Source organism: Magallana gigas, chromosome 9, assembly GCF_963853765.1.
Source record: "Magallana gigas chromosome 9, xbMagGiga1.1, whole genome shotgun sequence".
NCBI classification, from domain to species: Eukaryota; Metazoa; Mollusca; class Bivalvia; order Ostreida; family Ostreidae; genus Magallana; species Magallana gigas.
In genome coordinates, this window is record NC_088861.1 from 15,747,489 (window position 1) to 15,773,797 (window position 26,309).

General features: G+C 33.1%; 1 protein-coding gene across 2 annotated transcripts; it reads right to left on the reverse strand.

Moving 5' to 3' along the window:
• Window positions 1-8,177: 8,177 nt before the first annotated feature.
• Window positions 8,178-20,140, reverse strand: LOC105335473 (protein white). 2 transcript variants are annotated; one of them, XM_066071696.1, is made up of 20 exons: window positions 19,775-20,140; window positions 16,017-16,149; window positions 15,827-15,875; window positions 15,554-15,743; window positions 15,161-15,232; window positions 14,796-14,894; window positions 14,442-14,608; window positions 13,564-13,635; window positions 13,360-13,462; window positions 12,783-12,878; window positions 12,657-12,685; window positions 12,429-12,534; window positions 11,990-12,127; window positions 11,659-11,751; window positions 11,400-11,457; window positions 9,884-9,961; window positions 9,541-9,646; window positions 8,650-8,750; window positions 8,496-8,563; window positions 8,178-8,339 (listed from the first exon to the last, which is right to left on the reverse strand). In XM_066071696.1, the coding sequence occupies exons 1-20, from the start codon at window positions 19,931-19,933 to the stop codon at window positions 8,235-8,237; spliced, it is 2,022 nt and encodes a 673-aa protein (XP_065927768.1). In that variant the 5' UTR covers window positions 19,934-20,140; the 3' UTR covers window positions 8,178-8,234. The 2 variants fall into 2 exon arrangements, with proteins under 2 accessions (XP_065927768.1, XP_034334055.2); XM_034478164.2 differs by lacking the exon at window positions 19,775-20,140 and adding an exon at window positions 17,222-17,406.
• Window positions 20,141-26,309: the final 6,169 nt, after the last annotated feature.

The following is a 26,309-nucleotide window of genomic DNA, read 5'->3' on the forward strand; positions in this document are numbered from 1 at the left end:
TTTGTATAACTTGTAGATATATGTAGATAGAAGACGAAAAATGTGTCAAATTAAGAATGTTGTTATTAAAATAAAGGATATAGATTTGAATTTTTGCAAGAGGTATTTTATGAAGTTGTCCTTCTGTATTGAATTATTTCATGTATTTAATGCCTACTCAGACTTTCAATACGTGTAGCACTGTCAAGTAATGGGGGAGCGGAGGTTTGTAAGCTTGCTCACTTTTCTTGCATATGGACAAAAGGTGTAAAATAAGGTAAGGGTCATTACCCAATACAAAGGGTAAAACACTATCTATGATATATTATGCAAAGGAGTGTTATGTGTATATTTAATGAATAACGAATCATTCTTTGAGTATTATAAGGTGATAATTTTGTTCGGGGCGTGATCAAACCCAATAAAGCCCGAAAGGCTTTATGATAGATTTGATTACGCCCCGACCGAAATTATCACCTTATAATTTTTAAAGAATGATTCCTTATTACTTATATTTATATAATTTTAAGCCATTGTACGATTAAAAATTTAAATATAAATAAGCAAACTCCGCTGGGGCCCCAATTATACGACATTTGAAGTTATGTGTTATATAATACAGAATCAATACGTAGTGTTATCACAGGCAAAGACACTGGAAAAAGTAAATATTTACCATTATTGTTATTTTATTTCACGTATTTATTTCTATACCTATTGATATAATGGGGGCTGTTTATGTGGGATATATTTTCTCCTTAACGACCGTTTTTAGGGGTGCGTCTTTTTACCCCAATGAACCCCAATGAACTTTGAAATACCCATATGATACTAAGTATGTTCATAATTGATGCACTTAATGAATTTTATGTAACAACATGTTACACAAATGAAATTTCAACTACGTGCCATTTTTCACTGATTGGGCCATATATTGTAATGGGAAATGAGCAAAAGTTTGACTCAAAGATTGTTTGTGACCTGTAATTATGTCCTGATGGGAGCTTTGTTCATTTGTGCTAGTTCAACATAACTTTAAGAAAAAGAGACATATCGATTCTTTTCCGTTAGAGAAAGACTTCAGTTTTGATATTTTCATTTGTGAGCTTGCTAGCAGTACCTCAAGTTTCGTAAAAAAAAAAACAAACATGATCAAAGTACATTGTATACATGTGTTAAATTATACAAAACATATCCCCAATATTAATAACACAAGGCACATTTAACGTGTCGGGTCTAATGTATAGATACTAAGCCAGTAAATTGAATATATAGAGCACTGAAAATGGCTAACAACGCGAATTTTCACAATTTCAATTTTTCGTGTCGCTAGCCATTTTTAGTGCTTTATATACGAGCGGACCAATATACGAGGGTTTTTCAGTAATTATTGAGACATTTTCTCTTATTCATTTAGGAACAAAGATTAACCCTTGAAAATTCACAATAATCTAAATTAGGATAGAGTTTATTGATGTGAAAAATTTTCTGTCTACGGCATGATTAGGTCATCCCTAGTTAGCTGTTCAACGTGCCTTGGACCAGTGACCCGGCGCAAGTTCTGCAAATTTTTCGCACCGTCATTTTAACGCTTCTCATTGCTCCTGTGTTTTAAACACATCACAAACGAACAGAAATAAGACTTGTTCTTTATTTCTCATCTTTTGTTTTCATTTCAAGATGTCATCATTTACATTTTCTCTCATTCTTGATTTTTTATGGAAAAAAATTCTGGTTATTTTTACACGAAAGTCAAATTACTGTAAATGTCTCCTTCAGTCATTTTGTATATACAATTATTAAAGAACTGTTGACAAAAGTTATCGTGTAAAAAATGCTTGATATTTAGTCCCTTTGTTTTAATTCTAGTACAACCATCAGTAAAAAAAATATGACGACATGAAGCTCTTTATCCCTTGTCATCGTATAGTTTTTGTTTAAGCAATTGCTTGGCCTTAAAAAGTCTTCTTCTGATATTTCAACCAGTTTGAAGACAGTATATTCGCTGCGCCGCCATGATGTCAAAATTCAATGTAAAGTCGTTGTCAGATTTATATTGCTTGGTAAATATATTCGTACCATATTTGTATTTCAACTCAAACATCAGTGAAACTTGGTCAAAAGGTAGTCGCAAAAATTGTAAAATGAACATTTATTATTTGATTTCTTATAACATTAACTGTAAGTGTACGGGCACTTAGAAAGGGAATGTTCAAGTTTTTAATGTCAGAGTTCATGGCTGCGCCAGGTAACCGGACCACCGACTTGTTTATCTACTGCCGTTGATGAATCTTTACCGTATTTTACGGCTTTAAAGTACTTATGTAGAAAATAATATTTTGACATTCAATATCTAATCACGGGAATTAAAAGTAATCCCGATACCTATATTCAATTTGACATCATTTTAAAGAGGAGGTCAAGAGCTTGTTTAATGCCGTTGAAATCTGATGCAAATAAACACGCATACGCTAGCGTTTTATAATTTCATTTTTATACCATGACAGACATCTTCCCAATTCAAGAGTTTCTGATCCGCTCTGCTATAAATAAACCGATTTTTGAGAAGCGTTGCGGATCAGAAACCCTTGAATTGGGAAGATGCACGACAGATTGGTAGTTAATACCTATACTTTATTTGTAAACAATGAACAATGAACGGATTGTGTTCTACGTCTTTACGAATAAATGATGAATGCAGAAAACGGAAAAGTTGAATGGGATAACCCCTCTCTCCCTAATTGCTTTTAATTTTGCTCCCCAATTGCTTTAAATTCTTATTTCGGACAGTAATAAAAAATTATAGAGAAATTTGACCTTTGAACAAATTGTATATATCATCCATTTCAGTGTGGATTTTTTAAAACCCTGCCAGCTCCACTAAATATTCAGCCATGGTTTGGATTTTTTAATTTAATTTTAAAGAATAGTTTAAAAAAAAAGAATTAAGAAAACTTTCGATCAAAAATGAACAAAAACAAAAAGGAAAAAATAAACCCTTGATATTAATTATATACATGTACGGTGTTTATTCACACGCTTGCGCGGAAGATATTTTAACTATGCACACATTTAGTTTCATTGGGGTATTAATATTTCAAAGTTTATTAGGGTATCATTGGGGTTCATTGGGATATCATTTGGTATCATAGGGGTATCATTAGGTGTATTTGGCTATCATTGGGGTAATATTGGGGTTCATTGGGGTATCATTGGTGTTCATTGGGGTAAAAAGACGCACCGGTTTTGAGAACAACCTTTTAAAACTAAAATGCTATTTGTCAAGCAACGTGTCATTGTATAGTTATACATCTCGTTGTGCCCCACCCCTTTAGGAAGGTTCTTGAAAATTATATTCATTTCACGTTACCATACTACCAAACCCCTCAACAAACCAAAGGTTAGGGGTCATTTAAAGACATCGCTGCTGCCCTGTCCTTTCTTCATGTATATTCCTTGAATTAATGAGGAATTTGATAACTGTTCACTAATAAATCATTATTTAATTCAGGAATAAGAAGACAATTTTTGAAACACTTTGTGAAGAGTTTTAAGTAATTTACGCGAAAATGCGTAAAAAGATTACAGCGTGTTTGTAAAATCAGTTTTATTTTATTATAAAAATTCAATGGCCTAGCATATAGTCATTGATATTCTTCATATTTAATAAATTGATACACACTGGTTAATAATATGTAAGGCAACCTTGAACTGTTGCTATAAGGAGCGGTTGCTGTGTTAACAAGCAAACGATTAGAAAATGTGATTATAATCTATTTTGAAGACAAATTAAACTTAGCTGCAGCAGTTTTAAAACTTCAAAATAATAAGTACGAAATATTGTGAATTTTCAAATGAAAAAACATTTTCTTGTCAAATGATTTGAGTTTATTTTTTAAAAAATACTAGTTTTATTGGAATTTTTTTTAATTTGTGTCTGTGGCTTTGCAACTAAGACACTATAAATTTAAATCAAAACCCGTTGCTATTGTAACGAGGCTAAAATAACAATGTAAATTTTGAGATACTTTTGAAGGATATTTATTCATACATGTAACACGGTACTACATAATTTAATATTTGTAATGAGCAAACATGTCCTCAGCGTTGGTGTAATATTAATTGATGCTGCATTTCTGCGAAAAAAGGGCCGATGCTATGAGGTTTCCAGCAATAAGGAATTTCTGAACGGTTTGCTCTAGCCCACATATTTCCTTATCAAAACTGATTGATGCTTGAATACATTTGAAACAAAAAAAAACCATATCTTTAATAATAATTTTATTTGAAATGCATGCATTGAAAATACCTTTATATTTATTTGTTTGTTTGATTTACTTAAAATTTCTATAAGATATAAAATGCTAAAAAAAATCACTATATGCCACATTTACGGGTTTCCATAGGTTACATTCGTGACGATTTTGATTTGTCCACAAAGGTTTTTCTTCAATTCACAAATTGACCATAAAAGTTTTTTTTATATCAAATGTTGAATTATTTTTGTTCCAAAACTCATGTTTATTGTATCAATCTGCTTCTTTATTTACACATTAATACAATTAAATAATATTTTTACATTGGAATAGAGTAAGATGTTTCAAAAAATAAAAACGTAGTGAATATTAACATATCCTCCGAAGACAAGGCCAAAACAGCGCGATTTTACAATCCATGATCAAAAGGGCCTGAAAGCCAGCAAATTGGTAGTTTTCATTTCTAAAGACCACCTCCCATAATTGCCAGTAGTCCGACTCGTCTATTCTAAAAAAACCAAAAACAAAACAAAAACAAAAACCACGAGAACCCTTTGCTGCCAAATTTGCTTGTTTCGAATTTTAAAGACAATGATAGTACATCTGTGAAAACTGTTGTACGCAGTCTCATTTAATCGAAAAATACCAAATTCATGAAAATTCTACTCCCTTAATTTCCTTTTTTTACTTCAACTTTGTACTTGCTCCAGTGAGGAGCAACTCCGTGATACCTCAATTGTCTATATATAAATTAAATAAAATATTTGGTATAAAAAGTTTGAGAGGGAGGGGGTGGCAAAAGCCCCCTTTTTCGATGCTTTATGCAATTAATTAGGCGTTATGACCGATAAATAATGCTGTTATTGAATGTGAAGTAAATGGTTTTAAGTATCAGGGTAACGCTGCTGATATTATATTATTATAACATTATACTTTATTCTTTCATTAGGTCAATGTACAGACATGGGCATTATGTATAAACGTTGTTTGGGAAATGCCTTTCAATTACGGGCTAAATACCATTTTCAATTATTAGCAAGTGCTCTTGAGCATTATTATTACTTTGAACATCAGTCAATGTGCCAATACCTTAAAAACAAACACACCTTGAGATCATAACAGTTAGCCTTCGTCGTGAAGCAGGACACGCGAGTTGATGGTTGAATTTATCAACTTTTCTCCACACATAGACCATGTTGTTACCAATAACAATCTGACTTTCTTCACTAGAAATCCATTTAACCCATTCTTGCTGAACTGTTCACTCTTTTCTCATAACTATCCACTCTTTTTTTCTCTTATCACCATTTTACATCTTCCCCTTTTATTTACTTTACGAGCTGCAACTTTCTTCTTAGCAACCTCACAAACATATCCCAGTTTTCTGATTTTTCTTTTCACAATAGTTGTACAAAAATTTTTATCCCAATTTTCGTTAAATACTACCCTGTTTTGCGGGCGCTCTGTAGTATACAGTCTGTCCGTCCGCCTTTCTGTCCTTTAGTGCGTCTGCCCGTCTGAGATCGCTAGTCCGGAGCATTTCTTCTTTCCCCCTTGGCCCAATTTGGCTCTTACGTCACCCACAGAGTACTTTTGGGTAAAGGTTTGCGGTGACCTTGAACCATGTTTTTAGGTCTGTGGTTAAGGTCATGGCAGAATTATATATAAAATCCTTGTCCGGGGCTTCTTTTCTCCCCACCGTCTATAGTCAAGGATATGCAGTGTCCTTGAATGAAGTTTGTAAGTCAAGGTCATATCAGACCACGCTAAAATCCTTTGTTCAGAGCATATATATACTTTTCACTTAGCCGTATGTGGATCTTATGTCACATAAACAGAGCTTTTGAGTAATTTAAAGGAGTGTGAAGTAACCGTTAACTATTTTCAATGTCAAATACAAAGTTCATCCCAGATTAATATGAAAAATCCTTGTCCAGACTATATCTTCATTCCCTTTGGTCTAGTTCGACTCATACTTCACCCACATGGGGTATGCACTGACCTTGAATAATGTCTGTAGGTCAAGTGTCAAGGTCATATCAGATCAAACACAAAAATCTTTAATTTTAGAGCATATTATTATTTCCACTGAGCCCTATTTGCTAGTACTTTACTTTAACAGGGCTTTTTAGTTAATGGCGTTCAATGAAGGTCATACCAGATCTCTTTATGATCAGTTTTAGACCGTACATTATTTCCCCATTTGTCTAATATTACTCAGATTTAATAAAAATGCCTGTACGTTAGGAGAAATGTGATTGAATTAGAATTTCTATGCCAGCTGTATATTTTTTTAAGGTATAGGTCAAAGTCAAATCAAAATTCGCCATTATTTAAGCGGGGCCTTTGAGATGGTCACTATTTCAATGTTGTCTAGGTCTGCCTTTTATGTCTGTAAGTTAGACTTCTCTTTTTCTTTAATGAGGGTGATTTAGTAAAATTATTACTACAAACACGTTATATAATTTGTGTAAAAACAAACAATGGTATTGTGTTAGGTTGTTCCTTGGAACAGCCCCGTAGGGCTTTTCAAAATAAACGTTTGAGACAATTCACATCGTTCTGACTGGAACGGAGATATGAAATTGACTTGGGGGAGGGGGTGGGGGTATCACAGTCTGATATTTACACATGGGCCTCCTTAATTAATCCATTTTAGGGCTAACCACTCGGAAGACCGTTAAGGCCTGTGGGCCTCTTGTTGGTAATTTAATTACATTAATCGGGTAAAATGCGCTTACATGTACAACGGCATCGTTAATACATCTTGTAAACTATACATGAATGTTTGTTTCGTTTGCAAATTAAGAGCGGTCGTTGATTTCATTACCAAATCCATTGAAATGTCTTCAAAAGAAACTTATAAGCCGTTTACATATGCAAAACCTTACATTAGTTTACGCCAATAATGTACAGCAATATGCCAAATTAAGACAGATAAGGCATTGCAAAAAAAATAACTTTGATAAAATCCTTTGACCTAGTCTGATGAATTTTATATACTGGTAGTGAATCATTTTAAACAAATTCTACGAGATTTAGTAAAACGAACCTTAACGAGGCCGAGTACAGAACGAGTACGCACGCTTTCGCGCAGCGTTTCATTTGTATTGTGACGTCATCTTTTTGCTTGGTTGACGCCATGGCGTGATAGTTTCAACTGCAGATATTCAGCGAAAATTGTTGAAAATATCTCGTTTGATGCGTTAAAATAATGTTATATTGTGGAATAAACTTTAATGTCTCGAAGTATAAGCTATATTTGGGATCGGGTCGAAAACGAGAAGAGGGTTCAGCAAGCCTAGCCCTCTGTCACGTTTTCTTAACCCGCCTAAATATAGCTTAATTCATATATTTCAAGACAGTAACCATGTATTTTATATTAATGACCCTTAATATATGATGTTATATATTTTTTTATTACTTAAATATGTCTGAATGTTTTAATAATACTATATAGGTCACCTTTTCCGCCTTTGTCAAATAAAAAATAGCCATTATCTGACGAATCTGGGAAATAGGGCATACAAAAATCCACTTTGATAAGACCCCTGGAACAAACCAGGAGGTAAAAGGTTTTTTTATTTGACCATTTGATGCCTTTTAGCAATAACTTTAATAAGTAGAACAGAAAAAGAAATCCCTAGGGCAGAAGTTTTGAAAAAATGTAAAAAATATGAAAAATTGATACATTTCAAGCAAAATCCCATAGGGTCCTATGTTAAAGATTAACAAACTTTGAGATGACCCCCTAAACAAACGGTGTGGTAAATGTCTTATTTTTTAATCTTAAAATAATAATTATATCAGTAGAAATTCATGTAAAAAGTTTCATCCAAAAATCTAGGGCAGAACAAAATAGACCCGGCCTCGTTAATAGGAAACACGTATCTAACTTTTGTTACATTCAAGTGCAGAAATGTACTATAAAACAACAAAGTATTGACAACTAAAATGTTTTTATTGCACAGCGAATTTAGATCACAGATGAGAATTTTATTACAAAGACGACCGTTTTGCTCGAATCAAAAGAATCAGGAAAGCAATTAATCGGAATGCTGCGATTAGAACGAAGAGCAGTCCTAGATCTAAATGAAAATTGTCCTGTAAAACAAAAGAGTTATCCAATAAATTAGTCAAAAACCGAATATGTTATAATTTTTATCAATAAAGATTTACTTTTTTATCTTACATTGTATATGAAATTTCTAAAGACTCGAAATGTTTCAGTGTTAAAGATGTGACTAAAAGGCAATATACCCGATTAAAATTTAAAGTTGAAATTACTAGTTCTCCATTTGGAACACATGAAGGACCTGAGCTGCATCCTAAAAATAAAATAAAATTTCATTTCCACTTCATACGAAGAATTTATACAAACATTGTAAATGTTTAATATGTATAACATATTTACTTATGTTATCAACATCCTCCCACTGGTTGACCACCAAAATCTCGTTGCCATAGTAAAACCAAGAAATGTATTTTAGCCATATTAGGTAGTCGGGTGTGGATCTATTGAATAAACAGAACATTAAGATTAAAAAGGAATTATTAAGTTCAAAGCTCAGAAAATTTAAACATTTAACGACACTTTCTTTTTTTGATGAATTTGTTTCAAACCATCGAAAACAAGATGAAACATCAGTAAAAACTAAAACAATCTATTGCACTCACTATCTGTTTGCCATTGTTCAAAATGTTTAATATAATCAAATGGCAATTACGTTACAACGATCACTAAACTAAGAGCTCTTTTAGTTTTGTATATATCTTCCTTAAGTTTTATTTTTGAAAACAGAGAACCCTATTAATTTAGCCACACAGGATATTTAACAACATCGGGAGTGTAAATCAGGGGTCCTTTTTATAATAAAGTGGGATTGTACATCCTTTTAATTTTAAAATTGTTTACGGACAATCCATATTTGTTCCATTTAACTTTTCAACCTCGTTCATTTCCGGTTGTTTTCAGATCAAAGATTTTAAAATATTAATTTAACATAAAAGAAGCTCAATATTTTAATCATTGTCGAATTTTTAAAAATATTTCTTTAATTATCTTGTTAAAAATAGTATGATCCTCAATTTGAAAAACTCACATTCAACTTTACTGACTTAAGGTTACGCTATTCGTAAGTTGTTTATTATTAGAGACCAACTGACAAATTTCAAATAAATAAAAAACACCTCTCAATAACAATTATGCAATAAAACCAATACTTGATTGCCTTGACGTAGTACTACATGTAAAACTCCATTAAAAAGATTGAATTCTTTGGTTTAAAAAAAAGAAAGTACCTACCCACTGTTTAGAAAAAATCCACCAAACAACAGAAAAGGAATCATTAGAGCTGGGGCAATAGCCAAGGCTGCTGTTGTTGAGGGGGCGGCAGTCGATATCACGTAACCTACATGTAAGTATATTGACACAAATAAGCGCAAGTTACTGAAGTTACAATCTTTAGAGCATGCAACATACATTTAAAGAGATATAGGAATCTAAATTGCTTTCAGGCGTCAGACAAAAACTCTATTGAAAAATCAAAGAACGGCATGTCTGTCCGTTATCATGTCACTTTCAAACGGGGAAGATGTAAAAATGTCATTAAATGTTGGTAAGCTTATTTAAAAGAAATATTTTTTACCGAATGAAGCTGCTGCGGTAGAAATTAGTATGGATACTCCTGTGGCGGTGATGAACGCTTCTCCGTCTTGAATTAATCCTTAATGAGAGAATAATTATTCCATATTTAGCTGCTAAATATATTTCGTTTTGGAGTCAAATACCGTGGAATCATTAGAATTTGTGGTGGCTTTTGTGGTATTCATTGGTAGATCTCTTCCACAAATTTACATTCCCAATGAAAACAAATTTTGAACTTTTTTACTGAAACTGAAACCGACGGATCCAAGAATTAGCATCCCCACGGTTATGCATAAAACCCACAATCCACGTAAGTTGGCTCCAACGAATGTACATGTAAATGATTCCAAAATACAATTCATGTCTTATAATCTTATAATTAAAGGTACTGAGATGTATTCTAAAAGGACCTTAGATGAATTAAACTTCAGCTATAATTAAGTTTTCTCATTTCCAATACCACACATCTTGACACTTTTTATATGTAAATGTAACTGTCGATCCAAATATGTATGTATATTTAGCAGTAGAAGGCAAGCAAAATAGATAAGCTGATACGTGTAAGAAACGTATTGGTTTTGGTTAGAAGATTATTATTATAAATTAATTCTTTTGGATTTTCAATGCATAAACATCAGTTTGTCTAATAGTTATTCAAGACCTCGCCCAAATTATAGTTGAAAATTGTGCAGGGACCTTAGTAGTAATAATGTAGCCCTCTCCCGAATTTATTTTTTTTTTGGGGGGGGGGGGGGGGAGGGGGGCTACAACTCCATACACTGACATTCACATAATCAAGCCCAGAAAAACTCTGAGCGTAAATCCCATAAAATCGCACGAGAACTGCAATGGCTGCAGAAAAAGAAAAGGACGACTGGTAAACCTGCTGATGTGTTTTATCTGGTTTTGATTTACATACCGTTCGTTTGATCAACTTGATCAACCTGAATTAAATAATCATTTTATCTTAAAGAAGTCAAAGATAAAAACGGGTTTTTTTTCAGACATTAAAAAATTAATTTTGCACCATTACGGAAATCTTATGGAGTTATAGCCCTCTCCATTAAACATCAGATATAAAAATCGGAGAGGGCTACATAATTGCAGCTACAGTGACCTAGAATGTAGTATTTAGGTCAATACTGAAATTCATAGTCATAGCAGATCGATGTACATGAATTAAAACCAATTTTGAAAATATTTTTAAGCTATTTCATAGACCTTAACTGACTAGAAGCTTACCTATTTGTGCTATGCTTGAAGAACACAGGAGCGTAATGACCTTAAACACAGTTTCTAGGTCAATTGTTGATGCCCAGTTAGTAATGTTTAAAAAAATGTTGTCCTAATAAAAATTACTAGTCCGCTCATTCGTATGCATCTGTTACCTTATTTTTAGCTAATAATACATGTATATAGCGGTAACAAGTAATTTTTCCCATAAAGTTAAATCAAAAGAAATTCTTAAAAATAGTTTCTTTGTAAAAAAAAAAAAAAAAAAAAAAAAAAGTACTTACCACTCATCCAGTACAATATGGACATGTATGTGATAGGTATGATGATAAGAAAGGGAATCTAAAGTTAAAAAAAAAACTTTTTTGAAAAATTGGTACGTAAGAATGTTATAATTGTACTGCCGAAGATTATTGAACTAAAATATACAAAATATAGGAGCAATGCACAGGTATAATGAAAGTTTTATGACTACATAAACATTGTGTCATGTGTCAAAACTTGCAAAAAGAATATTGAAGTTACTGTAACATGATTTACAACCTCGACTATAGTCTTGCTTAAGTAGTAGACCCCTGCGCTGTATAGTCCTGTCCCATACTCTCGCATAAAGACCGGAACCTCCAAGGGGAACACCTACATAGTAATATAGGGAGAGAAAGTTTAAAATGTTCGACGTAAAATCCTACTAAAGAGAGGTTACCATCCTATAAAGACCTTAAAAGCTCCTTACTTGAATCTTTTCGAAAAATATAACACTTGATTGATAAACCAGAATATAAAACCCGTACACAAAAAATAAGACACTGACTGTAGTAAAAGTTGCTCAGATTTGTTAACAAGAAACAAAAGGTGTATCACTCCTTGTCCTTACATTAAGTACAGAGAACACATGATAGAAGCTGAGATTGGTGATTATAATGAAGATGACTCCATTGATGTTCATAATGTCCTTTTGTTCATAATCATCGTTTGTTTTGAGGTATACCAACCCAAGAATCAAGGCAAAGAACTGAAACAAAAGAAGATAGTGCAGGTCGATAAAAGACATCAAGAGTAACATCGCAACTTGTCTCTCGTCTTTTAAAGAAATTTTTAACAGATTCGTTCACATGGCAAGATAATTACGTTTTCTTGAAATGTTTTGAAAACTTGACACTTATAATATTACCTTTTGTTTTAATACTTGTTAAAACATGCAACACTTTAAAATATTTTTGAACTAGATAACGTGCTGAAAACTTAAAACATCTTTTATTGGTTTAATATTTTGGAAAAGCAGAACAGCATTTTGAGGGTAAGAGAATACTTACAACGGTTTGAATGAACTTGATTCGAACCACCATAGGATCTCGTATATTTGTTATCCAGCTTCTCCAAAATACACACTTCACTTGTTGTAGGATTGATGCCTCATACCTGTATAAATTCATTAATATTTCAAAATCAATAAAATAAATTACTGTCTTACACATTTCATCTGATAAAATATACCGTTTGATGTTCATACATGTATAAAGCTAAGTTGCATACATATGTACCTTGAACTTTCTTTAAGGCTGTCCATCACCTACAAAGAAAGTTTTTTTTTATTTTCGTATTATGTAAATAAAATTTTAGCGTGGAATAGATGATGCAAGGCAAGAGAGCAAGAAAAACCAACTGACTTGTTGTAAATGTTCTTCGGGGTGACTTGACATCTCTTTGGTTTTCTCCATGATTTCTTTATTTGCTTCGGAAGCCTCAAAATTGTCACATATATTCTGTATTTTAAAAGAAACGAGATATTATTTATTTCATATTGTAAACTAGAATGAAACATGGATGTAATTCCTGCAAGTAAATGAATGACTTCACAAATTCTGCTACGCTCAAATGTTTTGTCAAATACCAATAGTAAACCCCTCAACCCATTAATGTTCGCAACGGTAAGCTATTTTACATCACAATAATATTATAATTAATAATATTATTATTATTTAAAGTTGACAGTTTTTTTATATTTATGCATTAAATAATCAAGATATATATGATGCACAAAATTATGGCATGCTACATAGGTACCTGCACATTCCTGTTTACTACTTAAACATTGAAACTTCCATTTATTCATGTATTTTTTTGAAAATGAGTCAGCAATTCAAAACGTAGTAAATCAACAAAGTACGCTATTTTTATATTTGAACATTTCCGATATTGCTTTTTTATATTGCTTAAATTGAACCCATTATATGTGTGTCTTACTTTAACCCTTTCTCTGCAATGTGTCTCTTGCCCAGGTTCAATAGCCAGAGTAATGACAAAGTGGTCCGCCGGATTGTAATTGTTTGGGCAAGGATGACCATTGCTTAAGAGTAGAAAAAAATTACATTTGATGTACAAGTAAGAGAATACAGAGATGATTTGAAACTTTGAAATTAAGAAGATACTGCTCGTTTTATACGATACCTTTTGAAGAATTCCAGAGCATCACTGACGGGTCCTGAGAATGCCACTCGACCTTCTGCTAACAGGAACACTCTACAGCACAGGAGTTCAATCATTTACATAGAAACACTGTTCTTCGAAGTCATTCCGTCCTTTTTTGGAATACACTTTAACAAGTATTAAAAACTTAACTTTTATTCTGCAACCACATCCACTTCTGACAAAGCCGGCCATTTTGACGTCTTCGAGAAAGACTGATTCTGATTTGACCATTAGGGATATCAACCAATGAAATTGAGTTTAACATTATATATCCCAATGGTCGGCCTTGTCTGAAGTTGATGTTGTTGCAAAATAAAAGTTCAGTTTGGAGAGTATTTAAGGAATTTTATCGGAGTTTGAGGATATAATTAGCGTGCGTTTGATGAGAGATTTTAAGAGATAAGTGCGAATGTTTCTCCACTTGTCGAAATTCTGTTGTTGTCATAGACAAAAACCCATCGGGAGCCCTGGACCGGTAAATGTCCGAGTAAAAATAAACTGGCGACTTTGAGAGAATAATGACGTATATATCTGCTATTTTAAGACCTATCAACTTTAAACTTGACAAGAATGTATCTCAGATATCACTTTCCTTCAAACCACATGCATATTTCCGTATGTTATGAACATTAATTGATTTATTAGGCTTTTAAAGCGAGCTGGTAGTTTTTTTATCTGCGTCAGAGTTCGACCCCTATATTTATGGTTACATTAAAATTAATGTTAAAGCGGGCTTGGTCCCTATGTTTCAATACATTATAAGTACATGTATGTAAATTGTTTTGTTGACATTCGCCACTACTTTAAATTAGATGTATACACTTGTGATTATTATGAGTTTTGAGATATGTACTCACTCGTCAAAAAGCTCAAATACATCAGATGATGGTTGGTGAATAGTGCAGAGAATGGTCCGCCCCTCTGAGACCAGTGTTTTTAAAGACTGAATGACGCTGTGAGCCATAAAGGAGTCTAAACCGGAAGTGGCCTCGTCGCAAAACATAAGAGGGGGGTTGGCCAAAAGCTAAACAAAACAGTAAGATCTAATCTTATAGTGTAACGTACAAAATGCTGTTTACATATATAATGTTTATGATAGAATTAACAATTACTTATTTTATTAATAAAAAGCGACACGGACGCCTAAACAACCGTTAAACAAACCCGTTCCGATTTATTCTTATCATTGCTGTTAAGCTTTTAAATGAAACCTCTGAAGCAAAGGACAGTCTCTTCATTTCTCCACCAGAAATTCCTTTGATTCTTCCTGGAACACCGATAATCGTGTCTGCACACTTCTGTAGACCTAGCTGTATAATAAAACTTAGATAGATAGATTAGATAGATATAGATCCTACGTAAGGTTTTAAATCAAGGGCAATTAAAAGAAAAATAAATACAACAGTTCATCTAGTTAAAGGCCACTCTGTCATACAGGTAAAATTAACTATCGGTGACAAAAGCTATGATATATTCTGAGAAAATAAGCATTTGTATACATATATCACTCAAAAAGCAGCGTATGTTATTTTTTAGTATTTCAAGCAACCAGAATGTTTTTATAAACAAGTCGAACCTCATGAAGAACCTCGTCCACTTTCTGTAGTCTTTCCTGTGTGTGTTTTCTTTTGTCCATTCGTAGCATTGCCTAGAAATAGTGCTATAAATATTTTAAACTGTGTTCACAAGCGCTTATTCTTTTTTCTTAATTTATTCTGAGAATTTGTTTCTAAACGTATTGATAAATAATGTAAATACTCATTTTTTGCTTGTCAAGATTTCTGATAAGGTCTAGTCCTCATTTTTAAGTTGCTTCCAACGCAACTGCTGAGTATAAATATCTATAGAACCTAGTGCTATTAAAAAATGAACTTTCAACTTAAATACTTTAAATTCATTGGATGCGTTTCATTTTTATCCAACGTTTGGCATATTATTGCATGTTCTTGTATATTCGAGATGTACAAACCCGAAATGTAAGTTGTTCTCGGACGGTCATGGTGCCAACAAACAAATCATCCTGTTGGACATAGGAAGATATATTGGATATCTTAGATTTATCCACCGGGACTCCGTTAACTCGAATATCACCATCAATTTTTAGCTTTCCTCTATTTCTGAACGTTAGAACATTCATCAAGGTGGATTTTCCCGCTCCGCTAATAAATGAATATCAATGAACATTTGTTGTAATTTATTTTTCTCGGGTTTTACTCTTAAAAAAGGAATTTGTCTACCCTACCTAGCTCCCATAAATGCTGTAAGCTTTCCGGGTTTAATCATTCCACTGACTGAAAAAAATTCAGCATTGATAAGGTAAAGAGTGACAATTGGTTGTAGAAAAAGCATCACCGAAGGGTTTTATCGCAACATTTAAATGCATTTTCTTTAATGTAATTTTCTTTTAAAATAATTCAATTTTAAAATTTTACCGTTCTTTAATATATGTTTCGATAACTTAGCGTTCCGTCTATGAAAACATCCCTTCTTTTGAGTTGAATAAACATTGACATCTTTCCAAGTCAGGGTAACTGGATCCAACTCCTCCATGGAAATGGTTGTTTTCTAAAGTAATATTATACTACCAGTCTGATGATGAGAACTTAAAGTTTACATAATATAATTCCCAATGGAAAACATGGATACACAATGTGTACTTGTACATGTATAACACACCACTCTCGGTAAAGTATAAACAAGAACCAATCCCTGATGTTGGTATATAATTACATTCATTCACACATTGCTAAGCTTGACCCCGAGTGTGTGGAGTGTTTATTTTGAAAATAAGATTCTCGGCTAGTAAAATTGCTCCTCTATGCGCTATGGGCGATCTGTTAAGTATTGGACTATTGTGTTTCTATATTATACTGATGCACATAACAATTGCTATTGATCTACACAAGTGTGCATTTATTTATGATTTTATTTTTATAATTTTGTGATTTCATAAGACACACACATACAATACAATTGCGGCAAGTTGTATTTCGTAAGTAGCTCCCAAATGCAATGCAAAATTTCGCTTAAATGAAACAAAGTACACACTTCATGTGATAACGAAGGCTGGTGGTCAAGAAAATTAACGCATGTCTTGCTTGCGTCATTGTCGCCCTAAAACTTTAAGTACGTCAAAAATCAATAAAACGTACTGTATCCTTCTGGATATTGTGATAAATGGAAATCGATATCAACACTTAGTTTATAAATAAATAGTCATCAGAGAACAGGAAATAATTTATATAGACACGCGTATCTCTTGTCATTTCCCTATAAACATTTTATTTATACGTTGTTAACATTGACGAAAACTGTTATACAATAACAAACAGGTATTATACGAGGCGGAAGTTTTTTAAAATGAAAATAATGTTTAACGCGGTTTCGTGTAATCCTGCATATACTGAAGACTAACTTTTAGAATAAAACAATATAGATAGACATGTTTTAAGCTGGAGTTAAAATAACCAACAAACAAACTCTGTATTAACGTGAAGAAAAATGTTTGTGTCCTAAACACCATCTTAACATTAGTTAACATACAGATATACTTGTCTGTATGTGTATGTATCACATTTAGTAAAGTCAAACTACGGTAAAGGTAACGCATTCTCTTCAATCAATCGATTCCACTTACCTTTCAATGTGCGGAATAACTATACAGCATATGTTTTACACATATCTCAGCTTAACATCCATCAATCATTGATACAACCCACCGTGCTTCAACCTTAATGATGTACGGAAAACAGGCCGCATAGAACACTATGAACTCCAAGTGAATTAACAATGAATGCCCTGGAGGGTACAGTAAATTGACGTTTTCGTCGTTAATGTTTCACTTGTAACTTTGTATGTAAATGATGCAGTTGTGATTATCATAGCAATTTTTATATAGATGAATATTTGTGTGCAGTAGATGGGGCAACTAGGAGGCATACATGTAATAGAATATTCGATACAAATACGTGTATGTTTGATCAATCAATATGTGATGCCCGCTGTGTCTTAACCTCATTATGTCTCTGGATTTACGTTAAGACGTTAACTGGTCGCTTAGATCGCTGTGAACTATAAGTGAACAATGATGCGAATCTTCATCGCCCCTGTAGGGAACATTTAAATGATGTTTTTAACCAAGCAACACATTATATTTTTAAAATGTACTATCCTTTTTAAAAGCGCCTTAAAACACACCGTGACGCTAGTTACAATGTACAACGCACTTTGAAAAATTATTAACTTTGAAATAAATATATTTGGAAGTGCGTTAAATTCGGGACCAAGTCAATACGCTTTAAATTTTATTGTTCACATTGCGTTTATATTGTTGATATTAATGCACTTTGTTAACATAGTAAATTCTGCAAGGGTCGATCGAAATTTTAGTGACTTTTGAATATGACAGTTATTTTAACATACTTTACAAGTAGCTCGAGGGACGCGGCCGTCGCTTGACTAAAGCCTCATGTATATTGGCCTTCCTATTAATAACTTTGATAAGCTTATAATGTAAAACACACAACCATGCGGGTTTTTTTTCTATTAATTTTTAAATAGAGGCTCGCTCATTCTTCTAATACTAGTCAATAAATACTTGTATGTTATTTTAGCTTCTACGGAGAATCATCATTGTCCATTGAGAAAAATTTACCTTGCCAATGGTACATTTTTCAGAACTGTGAAAGAGCTGACTGAATCAATATTTTTGATAATGTAAATATTGGGTCATTTTGGGCTATGACTAAAACAACGATAACATTGATTACTGAACGATAGCATTGATCACTGAAGTAAATATAGGGATTGCAATTGATCGCAGAATGGCCAATCGATAAATTATAGATTGTCCGACTGTTTAATCCATTATCTCTGAAAATTATAAAAATCATTTCTTATTTTCCGTTTTAAAAGATTAAACACGACAGACACGTGTATCTCTTTTACATTGCATGCATTCTTTTAGTTTTAGTCATAATGAAATGAAAGAAATCGTGAATAACATCCTGCCAACATTTTTTTTTTTACTGTTATAAAAAAGACCAATTAATTTTTTAGAAGAAAAATGTAATTAATGCCAGTTAAAGTTACTTAGTCCGAATTAATAATAATGTTTTTGTTTAAGCGTTTTAATGATGTTTTGCTGGGTATGTGTATGGTAAAAATGTATGATAGAAGACGTTGCAGTAGTTTTCCCGGTGAAATAAACCATATATCAATGGGAAATTAATGTACAAAATTTCTTTACAAAAAAAAAATAACATACAAGGCTACTGCGTCATTTTGCCCCTTATTTAAGGTTTGTCCCTCGATTGAGGTGGGAATGATTGTTTAAAGACTTTGAAAATCGTTATAAATAAATGAAATAAGATTTCAAAAAATGTGTTTGTAAATCAGAGATAGTTCTATGTCAATTTCAATTTTTAAAAATCATTTTAACGTTTGCTTTGTTTTCCATCGATGCATAAAATGCTGGTTTTGTGTTACCATAAAGAAATTAATTTTAAATTACTTTGCATAGTTTAAACTTCGACAGAAGATCGATTCTACTTGTGTAACCGAAAAACGGTAATATTGTTTGCGCCGCGTTGCAATACATAGCCTGTGCTACATGAAAAAAAAGTGATTTTAACATGTTGATTTAAGTGTGGAAATAATTGGAAATTATATAAATTTAAGTAATAAAAAATCATTCTTTAAATATCATGAAGTGATAATTTTGGTCGGGTGGTCAAATCCAATTAAATCCTCTATCATAAAACCCTTCAGCCCTTCGGGCTTTTATTGGATTTGACCACGCTCCGACCAAAATTATCAGCTCGTAATACTCAAGGAATGTTTCCTTATTTCTAAAATAAAGGTTGAGGATTATAATTTACAATTTCATGAATATTATAATGTAGTACATTCATTCATTCCGAGTCCATCTTTTTTTCTTTTAAAAATGCTTTTTAAACTGATATTTCTCTCTTTTGAGATATAAGTGATCGAAGACTCTTTATCGTGCCAGTGCCTACCGTGACACGCGTCTTATTGACAATATATATATAAAACGCTTGAAAAGGGACATCTTCGCTAGGTTAAGAGCAAAGTGCAGCGGCATGGATTGTCATATCTTGGCTAGCGAAGATGGAAACGATTGACTAATTTGTATTGATGTTTTCTAAATCAAACGATATTGCAAACTCACCTTGTGTATGTAAAGCTTAGATGCCGTTGACTGTTTGGAAGATGGAGAGGATCGCAAAAAAATCAAAAAGAATTGCAAGGATAGGTCAAGGTCGTCCGCCATGTAGGGTGTTGAAAAATCCTGACCAGCGAAAAACAAATTTAAGAGAAAAATCTGCATTAGTAAATTTATTATTATGTGACTTTTGGATTTGGTTTGGATTCTAATTCTGTTTCATGTGAGTAAATCTACACTAAACTTTGAGAAACGAATTTTATAAGCTTTTTGAACTTGCATTGTACATGCCATTGAGTAAAGCTCACCATGCGTGTGTGTTATTTGTGGTAAATCATCATGCCAAACAGGAAAAACAAACATAAACCTAGACAACACCAAGCGAAACGCCCCAGATCAGAAATCAGCACTAGCGAAAGTGACATTAGTAATACAATGACAAAATCTAACGTTAGTTACATAGAAGACACTGGCTTTGACCAGGACTTTCATACATTGAACACTCTACTTGAGACATTCTCGAAAGATGAAAATACCACTAAAAAAGCTGTGACCATTATCCTGAATCATGAGTCTTTCAGATCCCACATCTCTGACATATTATTAGAGAAAGTTTCAACCCTCGAAAGTCGCATTGATTCACTTGAATATCACCTAGATGACTTGGAACAATACTCGCGACGGAACTGTATCAAAATTACGGGTGTTGCTGAGGGTAAGGAAGAGAATACTGACGAATTTTTTTACATAGAGTACTGTTAGAATTCTAAACCGGTGAATGTATTTTTATAATATTGCAAAAATTGTCCTTTTAAGTAATAAAAAAATACCACAAATGCGGGGTTTTGACACGTTTATCCATTCTCATCTTTTTTTAAACTTAAGAGTATACATTTACACCCCTGTGAGTGTGTTCGGAATGTTTTCTTTATCGTTGCTTTGTATATAATTAATCCAGAGGTGCTCGAATGAAAGATCACGAGACTTCACCGAGATCTGTTCAGTTCCTGTGAAATTTCGAGCGGAAGTAAATGTGTTCGGATAATATTCTCAAAATACGTAAGAGCTGATCGTTTTTCATATCATATCCAACTTTGATTTATGTTAAAATCATAGCCATGTTTGATGCTTGTTGTGTGGAATACCAGGTTTTTTAAAAAAAAATGGGTGTCTTTTTTGCATAAAAACTTAGTATATCGGGCCATTTTCAAGGAACATTCTGCAAAAAAAAGTATAGTCTGTTTCACTATTGATGCTATTACTAGGTCAGGCGCGAATCGAAAATAAACCCGTAGGGGGATGTCTACTAAGCATGTTAATTGTTACAACAGCAGAAAAAAACTATTTTTTGTATTGTTATATTTATTTCTAAACACATTTTATCTACCAATTAATGAAGATAAGGTTTAAAATCAATAAACGTTTAGATCTTATATTTGACTACAAGTAACTAGATTCTATGAAATAGACAACAAACACGAGGCACGATTTTTACTGCGTAACTGAAAGGGTCAAATATAACCACGTGGTCTAAAATTTAAATGACAAAAACATTCGCAGGGGTGATTTAACAGTGTTTTACATTTTATTAACAAGGACCCACTTACTGTGTATGCTTCATACTTTTACATTTTCAGGTGCGTTTCAGTAAAATCCAGTAACAAACTAAATCTTCTCAGCAGATTTCTTTGTCATCTTAATTATTGAAAACAAGAGATGTTTGTAAAACACTTATGCCCCCCTCCCTTATAAACATCTGCGAAGAAAATGAACGGAAACTACAAATAATTGAAATTTTCCTAAGCCCAAGGCACAAAACTCTGTCAAAAAATGCTTGAACATACATAAAATTAAACTTGACCTAGGTATTATGATGATAAACATGTAAACCAAATTTAATTTCTGTATGTGCATCCTATGTGAAGAAAATGAATGGAAACTGCAAATAATTGGAATTTTTCTACGTCCAAGGGGCATTACTCTGTAAAAAAATGCTTGATCTTATTAACGGAAAATGCCCTGAATGTATACATGTAAAACAAACTTAAGTTATCACCTTTAAGCAATGCTTAGAAACTGAATAGGAAGTTCATATTTATGGGTATATATACGTGTCGATAAATAATACAGGTACATGTAGTTTTAACTTCACACATATGCACGTACACCTTGTACAAAGGTCTTGACATATCTCATTATACCATTAGCCTTACCATGATATATTTTTCCAGTATTACATGCATGTAACAGAGCTAATTGAGTGTATGTTATCTGAATTAAAAATAATCTGGGTTTTCAAAGAAAACTACACCCACGTATCATTTGAGATCAAATATACACAAATGAAAAATAAGTTAAATGCTCTCTATGGTGAATTATGTGGGTTAGGAAGGTGGTGATCATTGCAGAAATAGAAACAGCCAATGCAATATCTGGGTAACAGATGTAAATGATGGACACATTCGTTGTTGAATATTTTATTCACTTTTATTGTTGTGATTTAAAATTCAACATGTAAATATACATCAATATTATTCAGTTACATAACAAATTCGTATAATATAATTATTTTAACAGGCATAAAATATACATCGTATTTTAATGCTACAATATGGAAGAGTTATTCCCCTTGTCACAGCATTTTACATGTTAAAATATTGAATTTAACATGATATATAGAAATCTATACATGCTCAGATTTATCATTATAATCATTACTGATCATTTAAATACTCAAAATAAGATATGAAATAGAGACACAGGATACTTTTGACCCCATCAAACTCCTTTCTCTCCCTCTGCTCTCTCTGTCTCCCCCTCTACTCTCTCTCTCTCTCTCTCTCTCTCTCTCTCTCGCTCTCTCTCAGAATCTCGCTCTCTTAAAATTTCTTTTTAAAAATTTAAAATTAACGTGAATATAAATGTTGAATTATATTAACTTTTGAAACAAAGTCGGAAATAGCTTAATTAGAATAAGTTACTTGCCTGTTTTGCTGTTATACACGTAAAATACATTCAAGATTTTGGGTTGAGAATATGTAGCTTTAGACATTGGCCGTAGACATTTGAATGCCATTCATGCCTATTTGCAATTGCCAGTCTGCTACTGGACTGACTTAATGTCAGAGCCACATACCTGCCTGTACCCTCCACAGCCCACCATTTAAAACTGGATGTTGCATTTAGGTGCATTTGTTGTCCCAATCTCCGGCAAGTTCAAGTAGAGAATATGTAGCTGATGACACTGGTCTAAGGAAATACCCTTTTGCCATTGCCAGTCTACTACCGGACTGACTTAATGCCACAGCCACATATCTGTCTCTACCCTCACTCTCAATCAGGATCTGGATTTCCCTGGTCACCTATTAAATACAACTTTTATTAGGTCACCTGAGTCACTCAGGTGACCTATTGCAATTGGTCTTCGTCGGTCGTCGTGCGTCTGTGCGTCGTGTGTAAACAATTTTACATTTTTAACTTCTTGAAAACTACCAAGCCAATCGTTACCATTTTTGGTGTGAAGCAACTTTATGGTAAGAAGAATCAAAATTGTGAAATTCATGGCTCTACCACCCTTGGGGTGCCACGGGCGGGGCCAAATATGCAAAAAAAAGCAAATTTTTCAAAAATCTTCTTCTCTACTCCCACGCATGTGAGGGAAAAACCAGTTGAATGTTATGATGTCCATGAAGCCCTCTACCAAAATTGTGAAATTTATAGCCCCAGGGTCAGGGGTTCTGGCTCTAGGGTGGGGCCAATATGGTCATATAGTAAAAATGTATGAAATCTTAGAAAATCTTCTTCTTTACTACCATATATATTTTTAAAAAACTAAATTCATGATAATGATGTCCATGAAGCCTTCTACCTAAATTGTGAAATTTATGACCCCTGGGTAAGGGGTTCAGGATCTAAGGTGGGGCAAATATGACCAAATAGTAAAAATGTATTAAATCCTAGAAAATCTTCTTCTCTACTCCTATATATATTTGTTAAAAACTAAATGCATTGTTATGATGTCCATGAGGCCCTCTATCAAAATTGTGAAATTCATGACCTCTGGGTCAGGGGTTCAGGCTCTAGGGTGGGGTCAATGTGGCCAAATAGTAAAAATGTATTATATCTTAGGAAATCTTCTTCTCTACTTCCATATATATTTGTTAAAAACTAAATGCATTGTTATGATGTCCATAAGGTCCTCTACCAAAATTGTAAAATTCATGACCCCTTTTTTAGGTGTTCAGGCTCTAGTGGGGGGCCAATATGGCCATATAGTAAAACTGTTTAAAATCTTAAAAAGCTTCTTCTCTACTCCCACACATGTGAGCAAAAAACTGAATACATGGTTATGATGTCCATGAGGGCCTCTACTAAAATTGTGAAATTCATGACCCCTTTGTTAGGCGTTCAGGCTCAAGGGTGGGGCCAATATGGCCATATAGTAAAACGGTTTTAAATCTTAAAAAATCATCTTCTCTACTCCCACACATGTGGGCAAAAACTGAATACATGGTTATGATATCCACAATCTCCTTTACCTAAATTGTGAAATTTATGGCCCCTTGGTCACGGGTTCAGGACATGAAAGGGGGGGGGGCGGAATATGGCAATATAGTGTTAATGCATATAATTTTCTTCTCTTTTCTCACACATCTGTATTAAAAAAACTGACTAATAATTATGTTTACTAGGAAGTCCACTACTAAAATTTTAATTTGCATGTCCCCTCAAGGATGGGTTTTGACTCTAGGACAGGGCCAAAATAGATGAATAGATGTTAATGCATATAACGTTAAAAAAGTATCTTCTTTACTCCCACACACCTGAAAGGAAAACTGAATTCATGATTTTGTAGACCAGATCTTAGTTTTTCACCAAAATTATAGGTTTCACAGTTCTTTTTGAAATGTGGTCGTCATTATAAATTTATAATTTTTCTACTCCAGTATGAAACCTAATTAATTAAATGCATATATGAGGCTCCGTGACAAGTTTGTGTATGGGATGTATGCTACTCAGGTGACCGTTAAGGCCAATTGGCCTCTTGTTTAGTCTACACACTAGCTAGTATATTATTACATTAACATGGTTGTATATTTCATTAATAGCAGTATAATTATATTTTCATGATTTTTCTCAATGAGTTATATGTATGAAAATGTATCACATGCACTTTACCTACAAGATTTCTCTATTGCATTTTTTTTAATTTCATAGTTTAACAATTAATCATGTACCATTAGTGGAAAGTATGATCTGTTGAGGCTTTCCATCTTTGATTACAGTTATCCTTTTGCCTAACATAGATGGTGGTATTCTCATCCAAGATGGTTGACCCAGTCCACCTTGGCCAATACTTTGTAATAAAATCAATAAACATACATAAGCACAATAAATTCAACATATTTATTACACTTGACAGGAGTAGTTTCAATGTGCTTGTAAGTGATTATAAATAATACGTTAAAAAACTCATGTTACAAATCAAATTAACGAAGTAACTTACGAAAACACATTTTGTTCATCACTCCGAGACACTTGCAGTGGTTGTCCTTGGCGATGAACCATCCTGAGTGGCGGGTAGGGAGCAACAAAGCCATGAGATGGTCCTGCTGCTGTCCCCTCTGTCTGTGTAGGAGTCTCCCCTTCATTTCTGTCATATTAATGAGATTCAATGGAAGTTAGCATTTGTTAATCAATTTCTAGTATTGCATTTAATACAAGTCACATTTTGATCAAGTTTTACAATACATGTAGGGTATATAGGGTATATATTCTCTTATATATTTCTCTATAGTTAACATATATTTCAAGTATTTATCAGTGAATCTTCTGTGACCATTCAACCACAGCAAAATCCTCCCTATTATTGATAAGTATATTTTAAAAAAAATATTTATAAACCTCAGAAGTTTTTTTCATATCCTCATCTGTTGGTCTCTTCAGTGGTGTTTTCCTCGGCCGTCCCCTTTTCTTTTCAGTTTTGTAAAACCTTGGTTGCAGTATATTATTTGCGTTTATTGCAATTCTTTCGGTGGGATTTAGCTTCATGGGATTTTCATCTTGAATAGTCGTGCAAGCTTTATTACCTGAAATTAAACTTTCTAAAGACTTAATTATTGTAGATAATCTATATTTTATGACTTGTGGATTTTTAACCTGATGACCAAGTTCATCGAGAAGGTTATCAATTCGCTGCAGTCTTTTCTTTAGGTTATGCAGCTGTTGGTTCAGGATGACAAAGTTGCACTTCATTTTCATCTGAATCTCTTACAACAGTATCTGAAACACTGGAAAGAGAATGAATTTTATGAATATGTTAACATATATGACCATTGTGGTAATTACTGCAAGAACATTAATAGATGTGATGGCAAAGATTTATGCATGGTAAATGTTTACATTTGCTATAACAATGTTTCTTTGAGCAATCAGTCAGCATGGCCTCTATAATATAATTATCTGTTTCAGAATCTAATGAAAAGATACTGCTGGTAATTTGCATAACCCTGGAATTATCAATATCCAAACCTCTGTCATG

Coding starts and splice junctions, on each gene's coding strand:
- LOC105335473 (XM_066071696.1), bottom strand. CDS start 19,933: ATGCAGATTTTTCTCTTAAATTTGTTTTTCGCTGGTCAGGATTTTTCA. Junction 14,609..14,795: donor GACTGTCCTTTGCTTCAGAG/GTTTCATTTAAA, acceptor TGTTTTGTTTAG/CTTTTGGCCAACCCCCCTCT. Junction 11,458..11,658: donor TAAGCAAGACTATAGTCGAG/GTTGTAAATCAT, acceptor TTTTAACTTTAG/ATTCCCTTTCTTATCATCAT.